General features: G+C 33.6%; 1 protein-coding gene across 1 annotated transcript; it reads left to right on the top strand.

Moving 5' to 3' along the window:
- Positions 1-13,741: 13,741 nt before the first annotated feature.
- Positions 13,742-15,013, top strand: LOC132902494 (piggyBac transposable element-derived protein 3-like). Its single transcript, XM_060947738.1, has one exon. It carries the CDS (start codon positions 13,742-13,744, stop codon positions 15,011-15,013), a length of 1,272 nt encoding a protein of 423 aa, XP_060803721.1.
- Positions 15,014-17,876: the final 2,863 nt, after the last annotated feature.

The raw sequence follows: 17,876 nt of genomic DNA, 5'->3' as shown, positions 1-17,876 counted from the left end.
AATCATCAAAATTTAACATCCTTAGAATTTTCATTTAACCCTACATCTATCCACATTCTGTTCCTAAATACTTTTGGCTTTATTAATACACAGAGACGCAAAGTTTTAGCATTTACTGTACTGAAATCTAATTTATTTAGTTTATGAATCTACTGCAAAACGTTCGATTATATTACATACTCTTCAGATAATGTAGCCACATACATGTGTATAAACGGCAGACCATTTAAACTTTTCTAACTGGAAGCTCCATAGCTCGTTACCAGAGGATTATTAAATATTGAAGCAGTGTTTGCAGATGAAAGCGCTCTGGAAATATATTCCCGTTGGACCCTACGAATAAGACCAGAAATTAGAAAGATAGAATACCATTTATGGCATATGAAATTATAACAATAGATTTATCCTAAGCTTTTGTTAAAGTAATGTACAAAAGGCGGCCTTATTGCATTGTGTAATTTCTTCCAGGCAACCTGAAGAACATTTCATGACAGGGAATTTTCTGTGAATTGAGTAAGAAAGAATATATTACTACTTTTTTAACCTCCAATTTACAATTGAAAATACCTAGATATAATAGAAAATGAAATATTACAGATAAACATACATTAAACTTGTAGGACATTTTTTACTAATATGAATGTTTTATACTCAATGCTTATTTGAAACTTTTATAAAAGATTTCCTTAATCTAACATTATTGACTACGTAATCAATTTTTCGTTGTATTTAATATGATATGCAGTAAATAGCTAAATTAAAAATATTTGTTTGTATGTATAAAAATATTATTTATATAAATTATATAAATTAACAAATGAATGTCTCTACGGTTTTTCAATAAGTAGCGTTGGTGATCAAAGCAGCTGACGACAGAAGGACAACACCGCTGAAAGACGAGTGAAAATCCAAAAACGGAACAAAGACTACTTATTTAAACAAGGATTTGTTTTAACAATCCAACTCGATGGACGCATATTTCTAATTTTGCAGTTCCTGTATTCAAAGGCACGGATGAACGTCCATTTTGAAATCAGAGATGATCCTTGTATAAACTAAGTCGGATTAGAATTTGAGTGGATTACAAATCCAGATTTACATTTTTTCCAGGAATAGAGTCTGGTAACCAAGTACTTACATTGGTTTATAATACCGTAGAATTCTAAGGTTTATACGATTTTGTGTCCTGTTGCAGTTTTCCTACACAAACCCTATTAGTAAAGTTTGTCTTTGTGTTTTATTCTCTCTAAAAAGGATTCGTTCATTATTCATAAATAATCTTCAAAAATTCGCAAAAACATTTTAGCTGAAAATAGATTTCTTTTTAGTTTAAACAAAAATGCGATAAACTAAATCATAGCCTGAACATAAAAAACTGATAATTCAGAATCAAACTAGATCTATCAGTATAAAATAAACACTTAAAAGCTGCTTATCACTGCTTTTGTCAACAAAAAGCACACTCAAGTAAAACGAATTGGCAAATTCAAAATGAATAGAAATAAAATTTTCTTAGTGATCATCATGCATTACGTAATCCCTGTTCTTACATCTAACAATAAATATTATTTCTTCACCGAAAATAACTCACTCACACGTCAAAAAGAGTTGCAACAAATTCTAATAAGGTTCAATCGGATTCCGCATTTTTCTAAAGTGTTTTGTCAGGCGTGCAAGCGTGGGGTGGCGAAGGTGTCTCAATCAGCATAAAACAAAAGAAATCAATAGTCCACCCCACTCCTAGCTGACAAAGAGCAAAGATTTCTTTCACAATTAAACACCCTGGGTGTGGAGGGATGATAACTGGGTGATTTTGGCTTAGTGACGATTTGTTGCACTTTTCAAATCGAACGTAATTTGCAACTTTTATCAACGGTGTACAGAGTTATGTGAAGGATTAGGTGGTCTTTCATTTTGGCAGATACTTACATAGATATGTTGCTTGGTCTGCTAAAATGGATATTTGTATATGTTTGTTTAGTATAGATTACTGGAAGATTTAAAATTCAACAATTATAATTTTCACTGAGACTAACAATGTTATGTTATTTATATTCTCTACGTGGGCCATTTCAATCATTTGAAATAATACTGAACTTAAAGAATTCTTATTGAGTTGTTTAGTTTCTAATAATAAGAATAAAAAAAATTAAAATCAAACTAAAAAAAAGACTTAAAAAAAACTAATACCTACTTCATAAAATAATAACCTTAAGGTCAAAATACGAATTCTAAAGCAATAATAGACGGTATTTATGTGTCTATTTGCCAATCTTAAGCCCACTCCCCTTTGAAACCCACGCGTCACATAAATCTTCGTCAATCGTTATCCTAACTAATGTCAAGCAACGATCAACGCCAAACCACTGTAATATTTTAAAACACAGAAAAATACACCCTATGTGCTTGCGTATTAAAGTTAAAAATAAACTATAGTATAAGACATTTAAGCCAATCAACATTTAGTCGCATTGTGATATCGAATCCACATGACAAGCATGTCTCACGAATTAAAGTTTCAAACAAGTTAATTCCCATAAAGATTTTTCATCATTATTATATATATATTATTGTTTTATTTAATTATGCTACGCTGAAGACACAATTAGTGGAAAGCAATAGTAAAATGGTTTATTTATTAGGTAGATAAAGAATTTGAAAAGGCTTCATCAAGTTGCTTGCAAATAATTTAGAGCGGTGAACTTGAAAAATATATATTTGTATATACTCGTATATATATATAAAAGCAGTTAATGCAAAGAAATAATAATTTCTTAAAAACTAGCAAGATATCAATTACAAAGTTCACACATTAACACACGTGTTTTTAGTTTCTTATTCAAATCGACTCTTCATTTTAAATGTATCGTGTCTTACCTAGCCAAGAAATTTCTTACGTTGTGTAACAAAACCGATAGCTGCTAGGCTCATTTCTTTTCTGATTGACTGAGACTTAAGAAAAAATTAGATTGCCACCTCACCGGGCGATAGTATCGACTTTTTTCTTTTTGCTAATGGGCGTCTGTTTTATCTCCCCTTAATGTCCTTATGCGGGTAGCTGTAATAAGATTTTGACACGTTAATGAAAGAAGATTATTCCGATTCTTTGTAAATTGGTGCAAATAGACACATTTTATTTGGAAAAATTCCTTTGTAGGCGTTCTTGTTTCGTAATGTTTATTGATGTGATTTGTTCAAACATCTTAGGCTTGTTGAGGGTGACACTGAGTAGTAAATACACCTGTATTTAAAGATATTTAAAAGAAAAACAAATAAAATAAAAATGGACATTACTAACTAGACTATGCTTGAGGTTTTATCTTTTAACACCTAACCTCATCAACCATTTCAATTGCAAATTATATTCCTGTCCTGGGCACTATTGCCGCCCATCGATCACGAATCAATTTTTCAATTTCTCAAGATATTCCGTTCAAAGAGCATCAAGTACTTAAGGGCTCTCGTAGGCCGAGGGTGTGACGTCAGCGGCGACTTTAATTGCAAAGCACTTCGTTAAGATCGGCTGATGGCATTTTTAATGAACGCCCGAATTAATGTAGTGGCGAGAATCGAAAATCGAAGTGTGTATTCGCCCTAATGTTTATTTAGGATTGGACGGACCTATTCTGTGTTGGTGTTTGAGATGTTTCAGGAATGGTCCGGCCTATCATCGTTTCAATTTGGCGTATTTGGATCGGTCACTGTTATTTTGTAATGGAAATTTAAACAAGACTAGAAACTATTTAATAGCGAACTTACACGTAAACTGGGCTGTATCTTTTAGTCAAGTAGATACATATGTAACCATGAAAAAGTATGAATCGGGTTCCGCTGCGAAGGTTGTGGAGTTAAGATGGGAGAGGACCTGATTCACCCAATGGCGCACCCCGAACATTCTAGAGAGTTCTGGATGTAACCAGGACTTAAGCCAGGACGATGATGAAGTAAATTGTATAAACAATAGATATATTCTGAACACTTGAGGAATTTAATTTGGAAACCGAAAGTTACAAATAGAACATAATAACAAAGCGACTCCACAATACCGGGGTCAATAAGAAATATTGGAACTCAAGGAGGGCCCGGAAATAAAAACTGTGAAGATTGACAGGTGCGTCTCACTTTTAATAAGTCCGACGGCAGATGGCGCCAGAAATGAGAAAAGGTATGCTCTTTATGAAATATAAACATTTTTCTTATTGATTGCTTGGGTGAATTTTCTTAATTTTAACTTAGGGCTTAACTGAAGGGCAATTTAACTAATTATCTTTATCCTTTTCTATAGCACAATAAAGTTGTAAGGTTTCTTCTATTTGAAATTCCATTTCAAGAAGTTCCTGGTGTTTTCCCATAATCTTGAGTATCGCTATTGATCTTAGATACATACATAAAAAGAGGGGGATACTATTATTCTTCAAAACCTACGACATATCCATTCCTGTGAATTACTTAGCGGTTCCATATATTATTTAGTCTACAAAGACGCGGCAAAGATTTTCTGTTCATGATCAAAAAATTACGCCCAAACATGCTATGCGAAGAAATCAGAAATCAGAGACAACAAGAATGAAAATTACATCCCCGATCATAAAGCACTGCATAGACCACTGGTTTCCAGAGGCAATTATATCGAAACAAAGAATAGAAACATACAACATCTCTTTTAATCTCCGCAGCAGACATTGAGGGTAGATGGGTCCCTATCTAGCCGCGCCACTTATACCGCTAGCCTAAGCAAATTCGCCCGACTGTTGGTTTTTCGGTGGATTCCTATTTCTTCACTTCTGATTATATTATTCCATACTTTGTATAAACAATGGCGAGCCCGAACCCTTCTGCACTATTGCCCGTCGGTAACGTGTTAAGTTGGTGAGTGTGGAAACAGATTTTTCGTGTCAGAATAATTATTTCCTGATGTTTAATTTGTGGATATAATGTTTAAATAGATAAAGTATGTGGGTAGATAGGTAGTAGGTATAAATATTATTCAATTTAATTTAGAATTTATTATGTCACAATTTGAAGTTCTTTTAAGTGTCAATTTCATTTACTAAGCTGCTTTTTAGCGCGAAACAATAGCTTATCGTCAATGTCATTAAATTTCGAAGCTAGGTTCCTTTTAGTTTTTTTTATTACATTATTATTAATATTTATAGTGCATATAATATATTTAATTATTTTTTTTTTATTAAAACACGTTTTATGTTAATTTCTCAATGAAATGACAATATAGCTCTTTCTAGCCTCGAAAAAATAATTTTGATTACAACGTAATTAATTAAAGCCCCTTCCACACCGCCAAGCCGTTTCATAAATATTTTTACTGAGCTCTTACCGCTGTAAAAGGTTTTTGTATACGTTGCTTTTTGGCTCCTTTTGGCAGCTAATCCAATATTGACCATCCGGCAGGCTATTGACTTATGTTTGCGTTACTCATAATAATTCCCCGGGTTTCCTACCGCCTTTTATTATTCAAAATATCAATTTGAGTTGCTTTCTTTGTTTTATGTTATACAAAATGCAAATGTTAATTAATTAAACTTTTTACAAGACTGATGTTGTTGCAGAAATGTTGTTATTAATAAATATATTTTAATAATTTATATGACATAAGAATTCATCAAGAAAAACAGAAATAAACTACTCGCCGGAACAAACCCGGTACAAAACAAGCTGGGCATAGAAAAATACCAGTATTAAATTGTGCATTTTTCGGTGATGGGTTACCTGTCACTATCTGAATCTAACTTCCAACGTTGACCTTAGCCTTCCCGGACCGCTGGCGTAGTCTACTTCATTATGATAAAGACAGGATTTAATATGTATTTTTAAATGATCTATTCTTCGACGGTCTTTTTGTCAGTCATTTGGCCGCCAAAACTTCTCATCCATGAACGATTCGACGTCGTTATTTTGACACTTTTCTAATTGACCACCATCATTCATCATCAGGAGGAAAGCCGTGATAAGTCGGTATGTTATTTAGAATCCAAGTTAGATGTATTAATATATAAAACGCAATAAATGAAAATTAAAATCCTTAACAAAATCACATTAAAAACCATCGTAAATCCCATTTAAACGTATGGGAGTAGAAGAAATGGTTTCCGTTGGTAACAAAGAGATGTGTGGTATCTAAATGTTAATCTTTGGCCAGTCGCGCAAAAATTATGTTTTTCGGACACGAAAAGTTACTGAGTTGGAAACCGGAGCACAAACCAAGCATCATTTAATTTAGTCGTGTGGAGTCATTCTTTACACCCTCTATTTTATCTATGGTCCCACGATTTTCATAAAGTTAAAGACTAAGCATATTAATTTGTTTTAGAAGCGCTAGGTATATTTAATAGAGAAACCACACGCACATACATAATGATTTCATTTGATGATAACGAGATAAAAGATATTTATTTGATATAATAAAGTTAATTATTAGTGAGTAAGTAAGTGAAGTTAATAAAAATGTCAACAAAAAAAGTTTAAAGAAAAGAATTTTATGTATAAATAAGGTATACAAAAATCACTATAAGATTACGGAAATGACCTTAATGTCTCTGAAAAATCTCATTACGACCATCTCAATGCCAAAAACGCTTTCAAAGGCTTCATTTTATTTCGCGTCAATTTCTACAAAGCGTAATGGGTTCAATTTGAATATGTAATGGCGGCTTAAGATAATCGTCTCTGGCTTACACTAATAAAGGCGAGGTAAGAAACGGAACGGTTTCAAAAGAATCGAACGTTCGATTCGGGGTGGCGTAATTTATTCGAGTGTGGACCAGCCATTTTGCGGCGGGCGCGTCGCTATCACGTTCCGGTAGACGCTTTAAGACATCGATGCTGATTCTTTTTTTATTATGCTCCCCTGTTACCCTAAAGACGCTAATATAAAGCCGCCATATATAAATAAGCCTCCTTTGTAAGGATTCTTCGATTCCAGACAGGAAACGGCGCGACCCTCGCTCACGGAAAACAATCTAAATTACATTTTCACGCAACTTCAAATGTCTTATTAATTACTTGCGACTTTTCAATGCAATAAATTTTCTTTTAACGCTTCCTTCTCGAAATCGGCTTAATACACAACGCTGGCTTTGCATACTGATCGCTCAATTGTGTCTGGAAACTGAGGCCCTTGTTAACCATAATAAAAGGAATCATTAAAAGTAAAATGGGATTCATCGAGAAGTTTTGCGTTGTTGTTTTTGAAACCATACCATATAATTTTCATAGGAGATATTATTTTGGTAATTAAAACAACTTAAAAATGTTTATCTAAAATAACTTGAAACATAATTTTTTAGGAATATTAAATGAAAACATAAATTTGTCACATGTTGCATGACGCTGAAATGATTTTTAGTCGTAGAATCAAAACTAAAATTTATAAACTGCTTCCATAAACGATTTTAATCCAATAACAGTGCCAATGACAGTGCAAAAACAATGTACTGATATAAATCTGAGTTTTTCATTACATAAACTGACACATTGTGACGAAAACGTGTTGGAAAACCACCAAATTGATTATATCAGGATATAACTTGAAAATAATTCCGCTATCACTCACAAAACCTACTTTAAAATAGAAGTCACAAAAGCCCTCTATAAATAAAGTCTATCCATACATTTGTTTTACCCTAGTCAAATAGAAAAAATACCAGGTAGACATGATTTAGTAGGAGTCTTTAGACATCGCGATATGCCGTCATCACCTCGGGAATGACCCCCATTCTTCTACCGAGATAATACAGGGGATAGTGTCGCATATTCCCTAAGGATTTGTCAAACAAATGCCTCTGCGTGTATCGGAAAAATTGCCATTCTCACTAGCCGTTAAGGCTATTTATGGGCGATTCTCCGAAGCTTTTTTATTAATAAAACGTATATTATGCGCGCAAGTGCGTTTTATTTCACCGTCCGGCCTTTTTTCGCGGGTATTATCGTCCGTCTTCGGACATCTAATAATATTGATTTGGCGTTTTCGGATATAAATTGCTATTCATCCAGAGCGTGGCGAAATTAGATATGTTCTGAATGAATATAATTTTTTTTCATTATTATTATTTTTCCGAATAATCTGTTTTTTCGTTATGTACCTTATGTACTTAACTGGAAGAAATGGCTTTACGAAAAATAAAACTACTTTTACTAAAATTATCGATTTTATAAAAAGAATATATGATTGAATATATTATTCTTGTATTCGATATAGCCGAACCGGAAAGCTTCCAATCTTAATATTATAATCTTCATTCACATAAAGTTCTCTTGGTAACGGTTGTGCCCAAAATCAATATCTTTATGTTTTTGTTTATCTAGTACAGGAATCTTCGTAAACATCGTATGGCACAGGTATCAATGTGATTCACCCCCGTAAGTAGTTATGCAAACACGAAGATATTGATACGGGAACTTTCTGACAGACAAGACAAACAAAACTCGCATTTATATAAATACAGCGGAAATTTCGATTTTAGGGTAAAGATGCTGACTTTTACATTTATTCTAAGATATGGTATTTTCACTTTAACAAAGAATAACAAATTCTCCTACATTTTTCTTAGACTTGAGGCAAAATGAGTTTCATTTGAAATATATAACTTTTATCAAGTTTCTGTAGCAAATAGCAAAAATGCTAATAGTTTTTGTCATGTCCGTCTGTCCGTCCATATCGTAGCCGCACTAAAAGACGAAATGTTAAGGGCATTTAATGAACCACTAGAAAAGTGTGTAGTGCGATTTTAGAAGACAATAGAGAAATAATAAAATCTAATTTTATATCTGAAACCAAAATACTTCCGAATTAAATTTTAAACAGTCGTAAACAATTTTGATGAAACTTGCAATCTCATCCCACAATCGCTGGTAATTGTCGGGAATAAAATCATTAATTCCAAACCGAATAACGCATTAAAAGTAACAGCTTGCCTCAAATTGCAAGCCTCCCTCGCTTTATAGAGAATAACCCTTCAGTTTGCGGCATAGCTGAGATGTGTTTATCAAGAATCTTAGGAAAATTGATGGCAATGACGAACATGGAAAAAAAGTTACAGATTTAACGTAGACTCCACCACTAGAATAAATATCTAATATTTTACAAAAATCTAATAATTATCCAGAACAACATACAAATACACAAACTTTTAAAAAGTATACATTTTATTGTTTTCTTTATATTCTTTAACTATGAGATTAACCAACAAGATGGAAACATAGAAAATAAAAAATAAAAAAAAATTAATACGTGGTAGCGAAGAAAATTCATAATGATTGTCAGCTCCACTTACGCGCAGAATGTTAAACAAGAGATAGACTTGATATATTTTCTTTAGGCATTGGGTTAGCAACATGATGTCTTGTGAAATTTGAACCTAATTTATACTGCGATATTCAATAATAAAAGAGGTCCACTTCTTTAATTTCGAGAGAGATTCAGATTATGTACAATTATATATGTATACCGTATTATAATATAGTAGTAAAAGCAGGTTCAGGAACATCTATCATCTTAAGTCTTCATAATTTTTCATGGCGTGACGTCATCGTATCACTTTGCGCTTGGGAGATTAATTACCTCCGCCATCCTGAAATTTTTTATATGAAAAACTTTATAAAATGACGGTTTGTCTGGTGTTAAAATTGTTTTATTAAAAAAATATAAATTATAAGTACGTAATCTAATCTGAAACTATTATAAAATTCTATAATAACTCAAAAATACTGTGTTTTAAACAAAGATTAACATGCAAGACCCCAAATGAACAAAAATATATACTATTTTTTTAATTATTCTGAGCGCCCGAAGCATTTTCATCTCGACTTCAGCATAGAACTCCCATTATAATATCAGGTCAGTTAGATATCTGTTTAAAATTTAATATCAGACATTGTATCCTTCAAGAAAATATTGCTTCTTTAAAGTTTGGGAAGGAGTTATTTTATGGCTGATTGCCGCATTAAATACTAAGTTATATATACATATCAATTTTGTTAATGTACTGAAATTATTACAAAGAAACATGTATCTTGATCAATTTAAGGACATCATGGCAAAGGGCCAGGTCAAGAGTACCCGAAACCGCCGAGCTTGCATGAAGAGAGATATAAAAGTGGATGAAGCGAAGGAAGTATGCAGAGATCGTGGCAAGTGGAAAGATGTAGTGTCTGCCTACAACTCCGGGAAAAAGGTGTGATTTTATTAACGTATGTATGTAAACATTGGTATTCTCTAAAGCCAAACTATAACAAAACTCATATCTTAAATCGAGTCACCTGCCACTGTCACTAGACAAGCACCATTAAATTACAATACAATCTGGCTTTAGACCCCTCATAACACCTCTAATTCTGAAGGCGTACCTTGTTCCCATATTCTTATAAATTAATTACTTGTAATCTACTCATGGAGACTTACAGAAATGAAGTTACGACTGATAAAGTTGTGGTGTTCGTGAGAGCGTTTGATTAAATAATTTTGTTCGTTTTAGAAAACAATTTTTTTTCAAGTTTTAGTTAATTTAATTCACGTTATCATATCTATAACTTGCTAACTATTATTATTGAGAGAAAAGATTTGGTATTTTGTATATCGCACCCCCGGTGCGACACTGTCACTTATGCAAAAACACAATTTAAAAGAGAAGCATTTAATACTTTAACATCCCGTAACATTGTCATATTTGAAGATTTTTACAAGATGAATAGCTTATACTGCGGTAACTATGTGTACTACAAAAGTAACGTTATCGCACCAAGTTAAGGGAAGCATTAGGAGAGTTATTACATATGTAACTCATTTTTGCAATTTTTGCATAAGTGACAGTGTCGCACCGGAGCGGAGGTGCGATATGGCAGCACTCCATTATGTCAAGTAAAATTTAAGTTATTACCTGACTTACCAAATTCAAGATCATTGACAAAAGGCTCACCTCTAGGCAGGTGAGGATAGGACATATAACCACGTCTGTATCCCTGGCGGGGTAGACAGAGACAAAAGTCTCGAAAATACTGATAGGCCACTATCTGCTGTTTGGCTTAATGATTGAGATTCAAATAGTGACATGTTGGTAACCCATAGTCTAAAAGAAGAATCCCAAGTTTATAAGCCTATCCCTTAGTCCCCTTATACGTCGTCCTATTCTTTTTGTATTGGTGCCGGGCACCACACGGCACTGTTATTTCGCTAATAATGCCACCCCACCTTAATTTTCTAGACGAGCAGGGTCCGTAACGACTTAATGTCGCATCGAGAACAACTCGGAATTAGACACAAACCCCTGTTTAAGTGCTGGTTAATAAGACACACATGTCGCCCGGCTTCCCTCGTGTTTTGACTTTCTGATGTTTTACAATCTCGCGATTAGACGTCTCATTAAATTTTGATAGTGTACAAAAGCGGAGCGAGACATTTATAGTAGCTTCGAAGGAATTTCACTGTCAACTGCCTTACTTTTGAAATTTCACTAACTGATAGGACAAAGAGATCCTGCCGCGGGATCTAACTTATTTATTCATTTCTATGATGTAAACTTCCTCTTGACGTACGTCCCTAGAGAGATGCCCGTTTTTACACGAAGCTACTTTCATCTAGACTCCGATACTTTTGCAGAAAAACCTAGCCTATATATTTGTTCATAGTTACGCCCAGTTTCAAACCTCTTTTTTTATTTTCTAATTTTACATATACAAAGAAAAGCGGTTAAATTTTACGGAACAATTAGAATCCGTGAGGGTATATCGTATATCCTAAAATTGATTTTGTTTACAATGAAGATTAACCAAACAATGTCTTACTAAACTTCTAAAAACAACAAGACAACATTACCTAAACCACAGACTGAATCCACGAAACGTGTTCTAAATAAATGAACACATTACAATGTCACACCAGATTTAGACAAACCGATTATAGCAGCACGTCTCGATTCCCGATTCGGGCCCTTCATTCCCTCGGGAACGATTAAACATGTAAAAGTAAGGATAACAAAGTAGCTGGGAGTATTGGAGACATTTAGCACGTAGACGACACGTTGGCGGAAATTTAACAAGTTTAAAAGATTCCAAAGGAAACTACTTCTTTTAATGATTCTTACTTTTGGCGAGAAATACTAATGAGCACAAATATGAGAAATGTTAACGAGTTCAAATACTTAGTTCGTAGAAAAACTTTCTTCGTGACATTTGTTTTAAAAATATATAAAATATTAATTTCATAGGAACTTTTTGACAGCACCTTTTAATATAAAAATTGGTAGCTGTTTTTTGTTACCTCTTCAAGATTTATCTGATTAACCAATTTTCTTGAAATTCCACAGGTTATCTCAGGGAATCTCTTGCTTAGATTCCAAATTTCTCTCCAACCCATCTTTTGACTTGTAGTGTGATCTCAAAATTTACACGTTTACACAAATAATATTTCGGTAGGCACATAAATATTTTTCAGTTTTCCTTTTCTATTTCGAGACATGAAAAATCACGCAAGGTAAAACAAAAAATATTTTTCTAAGAAATTACAAGTGTGCATTGTTTCTATTGAAATAACTGTCATTAGGTTAAAAGTCATCACTCAGATTATTTTCGAAAAATCAACTCAAAAATATTCAATGCAAGAAGTCATTTTTTTAAGTTTCATAGGAGTTTGTATTTATATTTAACCCTTTCAAGACTAAGGGAAACATTTTTCCCTTTTGGAACATTCGTAATCTGTTGTTCAATAACTGCCTAGTCAATAATATTTTTTATCTATGTCATATAAAAACGTATGCTCAAGGCCTTTAATATATTTCTGAACGCATAAAAAAAAAGAACTGTCAAACTTTCTTGGCGCTAATATCTGAATATTCGCGGGCGGAACGTCTGCTTATTTTACACTTTTGTAAAATAATAAAAATAAAATAACATTGTTTTATCGCGAGTTTTTTATAATTTGGTAAGTACAATTTTATATTATAATAATGTTAATTGCAGATAATAAGCAGCAGTGACTGAAAATAACAATTTATTATATGGGAAATATTTTTCCCTGTGGTCCGCAAAGTATTTATTTGTGTAGTATTTCTGAGGTATTGTGTTAGTTTGTAACTTTGTTTGTAAGGGCTAATCTTCGGAAATACTAAACCGATAATGAAAAATCTTACACAACAAAAAGCTAGACTATTCAGGAGAGCTATATTATGACTTATTATATTATGATGCTTCATTATGATTGAGTGGAAATTAGCAGGAATACGCTAAAATTTTACAAACTATTTTTTTTCTAATAGTATATTATATTTTTTCTAGAAATGGCTAGAAAGGGTTGTAGAGAATTTCATATTGGTGATGAAGATATAATACAGCTGCTGATGGCGGATAATAGCGACGAAGAAGATGACCTACAGTTAGACGAAGAAGACCAACAGTTTATTGAACAAGATGTAGAAAATGGGACTGCTGTAGTTTTTATTGAAGATTCCGTTTCAAATGAACGGGACCAGAACAATCAAAGCGCGTTATCTTCTTCTTCAGAAACTATCTCTATTTTCGGTTGGAGAAAGAACTCATACGTACCACACGAGTTTCATGAAAGTGAGTATGAATTTGGGCGTATAAATATACTCTCTGACCGGCAGGGCATGTTGTTACCAATGGAGATTTTCATGGAAGTTACACAACTTGATCATTATCTGATATCATAGTAAAAGAAAGTATCAAATATGCACAACAGAATGGGAGACCTTTTACTGTTAGTTTTGACGAAATGAAGGCGTTTTTGGGCATGAATTTTGTTATGAGTTACCATGTTTTGCCAACCATTAGAAATTACTGGTCAACTGATGAAGACATGAGTGTCCCGTTCGTCGCTAATGTTATGCCTAGAACTAAGTTTGAGCAAATTCGTCAAAATCTACACTTTAGTGATAATGATAATAACCGGCAATCAAACGATCGAGCATACAAAATTAGACCCGTTATGCAACACTTCAATTTATGTTTTCAAGCAGCAATGAATAACTCAAAAAGACAATCTATTGATGAGCACATGATCAAATTCAAAGGGCATAACATAATGAAACAGTACATCAAAAATAAGCCAATAAAATGGGGGTTCAAGATGTGGTGTCGAGCCGAGTCTTCAACAGGTTACTTGTACCAATTTGATCTGTACACGGGCAAAAAAACAAACACCGAAGTCGGACTTGGCGAGTCTGTTGTTCTAAATCTATCGGAACAGCTAAAGGGTCTAGGTTGCGAAGTGTATTTTGATATTTTTTTCAATTCGCCTGCTTTACAACATAAACTAATGATTCAGAATACAAAAGCATGTGGTACTGTTCGCACAAATAGAAAAAACGTGCCCAAATCATTGCCGACGGATAAAAGTATGCAAAGAGGTAACATTTATGCTGTAAGTTCAAATGGAATTACATTTACCAAATGGATGGATACTAAAGCAGTTCACATGTTGACAAATTTTATATCCCCAGTGCAGACTATTACAATAAAGAGGAGGCAAGCAGGAACTGCCCAAAAAATAAACGTTACTTGTCCGGAGGTAGTTATGCAATATAACAAATACATGGGTGGTGTGGACCTCATGGACCAGCGCAAAGCCTGTTATGAAGTTGATCGAAAAGCAAAAATTAAATATTATTTGCGCCTATTTTTTGATATGCTAGATATTGCCATGAATAATGCGTACCTAGTCTACGTAAAGTTGCATGAAGCTCACCGAGTGGAAGGGCCACTTTTGACTAGTCTAGAGTTTCGCCAGCACATAGCACGGGGTCTAATAAATAATTTTACATGCAGGCAGCGATCTAGGCCAACTTTAGTGTCCTCTGAAAAGTTACGTATTGGCAACAAACGCAACTTACCAGCTCATAATATGCAAAAAGCTGAGAAAATGAAAAGGTGTGTCAACTGCGCTAAACGGCGCATAGAAAATAGGACATATAATATATGTGTCATGTGCAATGTACACTTATGTTACACAAGTACCCGAAATTGTTTCGCGGAGTACCACAACTAACATTTTTTTTTTTCATTTTTATTTATATTTTTTATGTTAGGCACTAATAAATAAGAGTTTATAAAATCAACCTGACTGTTTCTTTATTTACCCATATGGCCCATAGGGAAAAATGTTTCCCATGAAATATTATAAAATCTGTTTGATTTATAAATTATTTTCAGTATTATTTCTCTTTTTTACATGCAATTAAACTAAAATAAATAATCACACACTCATAATTCGTCTTGGATATCTTATGGTCATGTAAGGGTTAAACAGCGAAGGTTAAATAATTTATTGCTTTATCAATTCAACGTTATCAACAACACCTTCCTGGCGATTGCCCCCAGGGTAAATCTTAAATCCGGGAAAAAGTGTCATAGATTCCCAGGTAACATGAGACATCAACAACCTTATCCACATTTGTGAATAATACGCAATACAACAGTAACCAATTTACGACAACAATAATTACATCTATACTGAAAACGCATTCAGCCGCGACTAGCAACTGCAGAGAAGACAGTCGGTGACAACTACCCATGAGTGGCTAGCTCAAGAAATTACATTAAGTGAGTTTTTAGTTTGTAATTTAGAATAGTTTTTTATTCATATATACATACATACATATGATCACGTCTTTATCCCTTACGGGGTAGACAGAGCCAACAGTCTTGAAAAGACTGATAGGCCACGTTCAGCTGTTTGGCTTAATGATAGAATTGAGATTCAAATAGTGACGGGTTGATAGCCCATCGCCTAAAAGAAGAATCCCAAGTTTATAAGCCTATCCCTTAGTCGCCTTTTACGACATCCATGGGAACGAGATGGAGTGGTCCTATTCTTTTTTTTTTATTAGTGCCGGAAACCACACGGCACGGCACATTATTTTTTTTTTTCATTATTATAAAATAATTAATATTAGTGTATATTATTTAATTAGTTATATTTGATTAATTGTATAAGATAACAAATTAATATATTTGTTAAAATATTACAGATTCAATAAAAATCATGTCTCTTAGATTAATACATAATCGGCTAACTTTATATAACTTCGGGTTTCGGTTCAAGTTATTAATGCCACCATTTCATTTTAAAGTGAGTCCTGCCTGCAACCCTGAAAACAGGGAGCTCTAACAACAGAGGAAACAAGCTTCTTTTTTTAAAGAACCGTTACTAGCACCCACCATAACCACAAGGTACGAGCACCAAACACATTTATGTCAGGAGTGTGTACTGGTCTCGCTCCATTGCCTTGCTAAATGTAATTATTCTACCTCTCATCATGAGTTATGTTAACCACAAATGGGGGGGAGGCTGGTTTTCTGAGATACAAGCATCTGCTTAGTTCAGACACCAGTCTCTCATATTCTTACCTTTGTTATGTATTTACTACTTACTTGATATTTGAGAGAAAATAAAATTATAATAAATAATATTTGATTGATTGGATTGATTGATTTGATTTGATCTTTGACTCTCTGGAGAGGCAGCCGGATACATCTTTGGACCATGATCATGCAAGCTACGTTGTTACACGCCTCCATCTTAGCTCCGCAACCTTTGTTTGAACCTAACCTGTCGAATCGTGGTGGTGTGTTGCTATTACCATAAACATCATTAATTTTGAGAAATTACATTACGCGCAGACCATTAACCGAGTATTGGTTAAAATTAAAAGCAGAAGCTACAAATCTTGAATGCGTAACCTTAAGTTGGATTTATCTTTGTTTTTCTTACCCCGCAACTTCCTCCCCATAGTGTTTACTCAACGGCTTTATAGAGAATACTTATAGCAGACTTTCATATAAGACTTTTACAAATGATACTTAGAAAATATTGTGAGTCATATAATAGCAGCTAAGCATATGTATGTAACAACGCTTACATCAAAGTCCTGGTGAAAAGTTAGTATTTAAAACCATTTACTTTGAGCATATTTAATGCATCTTATTTGGTCGACAGAACCTCGGGTTATTAAAAAAAGAAACATATACAATAATACGAATTAAAAAAGTCCTTAATTTAAAAAATATTGACCTGATATCCAAACATAAATGATTAATTTATCATTTTCTAGACTTTACTAAGCTCGCCCTTCAAACAAAAATACGCAAGCATGCGAAAAATATTAAAAAAATTTACAACGCCACAAAATATTTTACGACACCTCGAGCGAACTAATTCGTCTGATGAACAATGTCTATGCAATCAGAATGTATTTATTCTCACCGTATAAAAAGTCAATATGAGAGGCAATAAAAAGAGGATCGAGAGAAATAATAAAAACTCATAGACCACCATGCAAATAGACAACAAATATACTGGCTTTCTAAAAGCAAGATGTCACTGCAAACTACAACTGTATTATGTCTCATTCATTGTACAATAAATCATACATGCATACATATGGTCACGTCTATATCCCTTGCGGGGCAGACAGAGCCAAAAGTCTTGAAAAGACTGAATGGCCACGTTCAGCTATTTGGCTTAATGATAGAATTAAGATTCAAATAGTGACAGGTTGCTAGCCCATCGCCTAAAAAAGAATCCCAAGTTTATAAGCCTATCCCTTAATCGCCTTTTACGACATCCATGGGAAAGAGATGGAGTGGTCCTATTCCTTTTTGTATTGGTGCTGGGAACCACACGGCACACAATAAATCATTCATTCATTTATTCAAAAAACTATGTAGTGTATGAAATATGCTGAAATAATTATATATTTGTGCTGGAATAAAAGATGATAATTTAAGTAATCAGTCAAGACGTTTTTTTTTTCTTACTTTAAATTATATATTAAATATACACTTTAGGTTGCTATTCTCCTGTAGTTAGTCCCAGCTATGTTGCATCCTAGCCCATATAAGAAAGGAGC

Source organism: Amyelois transitella, chromosome 14 (assembly GCF_032362555.1).
Source record: "Amyelois transitella isolate CPQ chromosome 14, ilAmyTran1.1, whole genome shotgun sequence".
Classification (NCBI taxonomy): domain Eukaryota; kingdom Metazoa; phylum Arthropoda; class Insecta; order Lepidoptera; family Pyralidae; genus Amyelois; species Amyelois transitella.
The sequence above is the reverse complement of the archived record's forward strand: the minus strand, read 5'-3'. Positions and strand labels throughout refer to the sequence as shown.

Coding starts and splice junctions, on each gene's coding strand:
- LOC132902494 (XM_060947738.1), top strand. CDS start 13,742: ATGAAGGCGTTTTTGGGCATGAATTTTGTTATGAGTTACCATGTTTTG.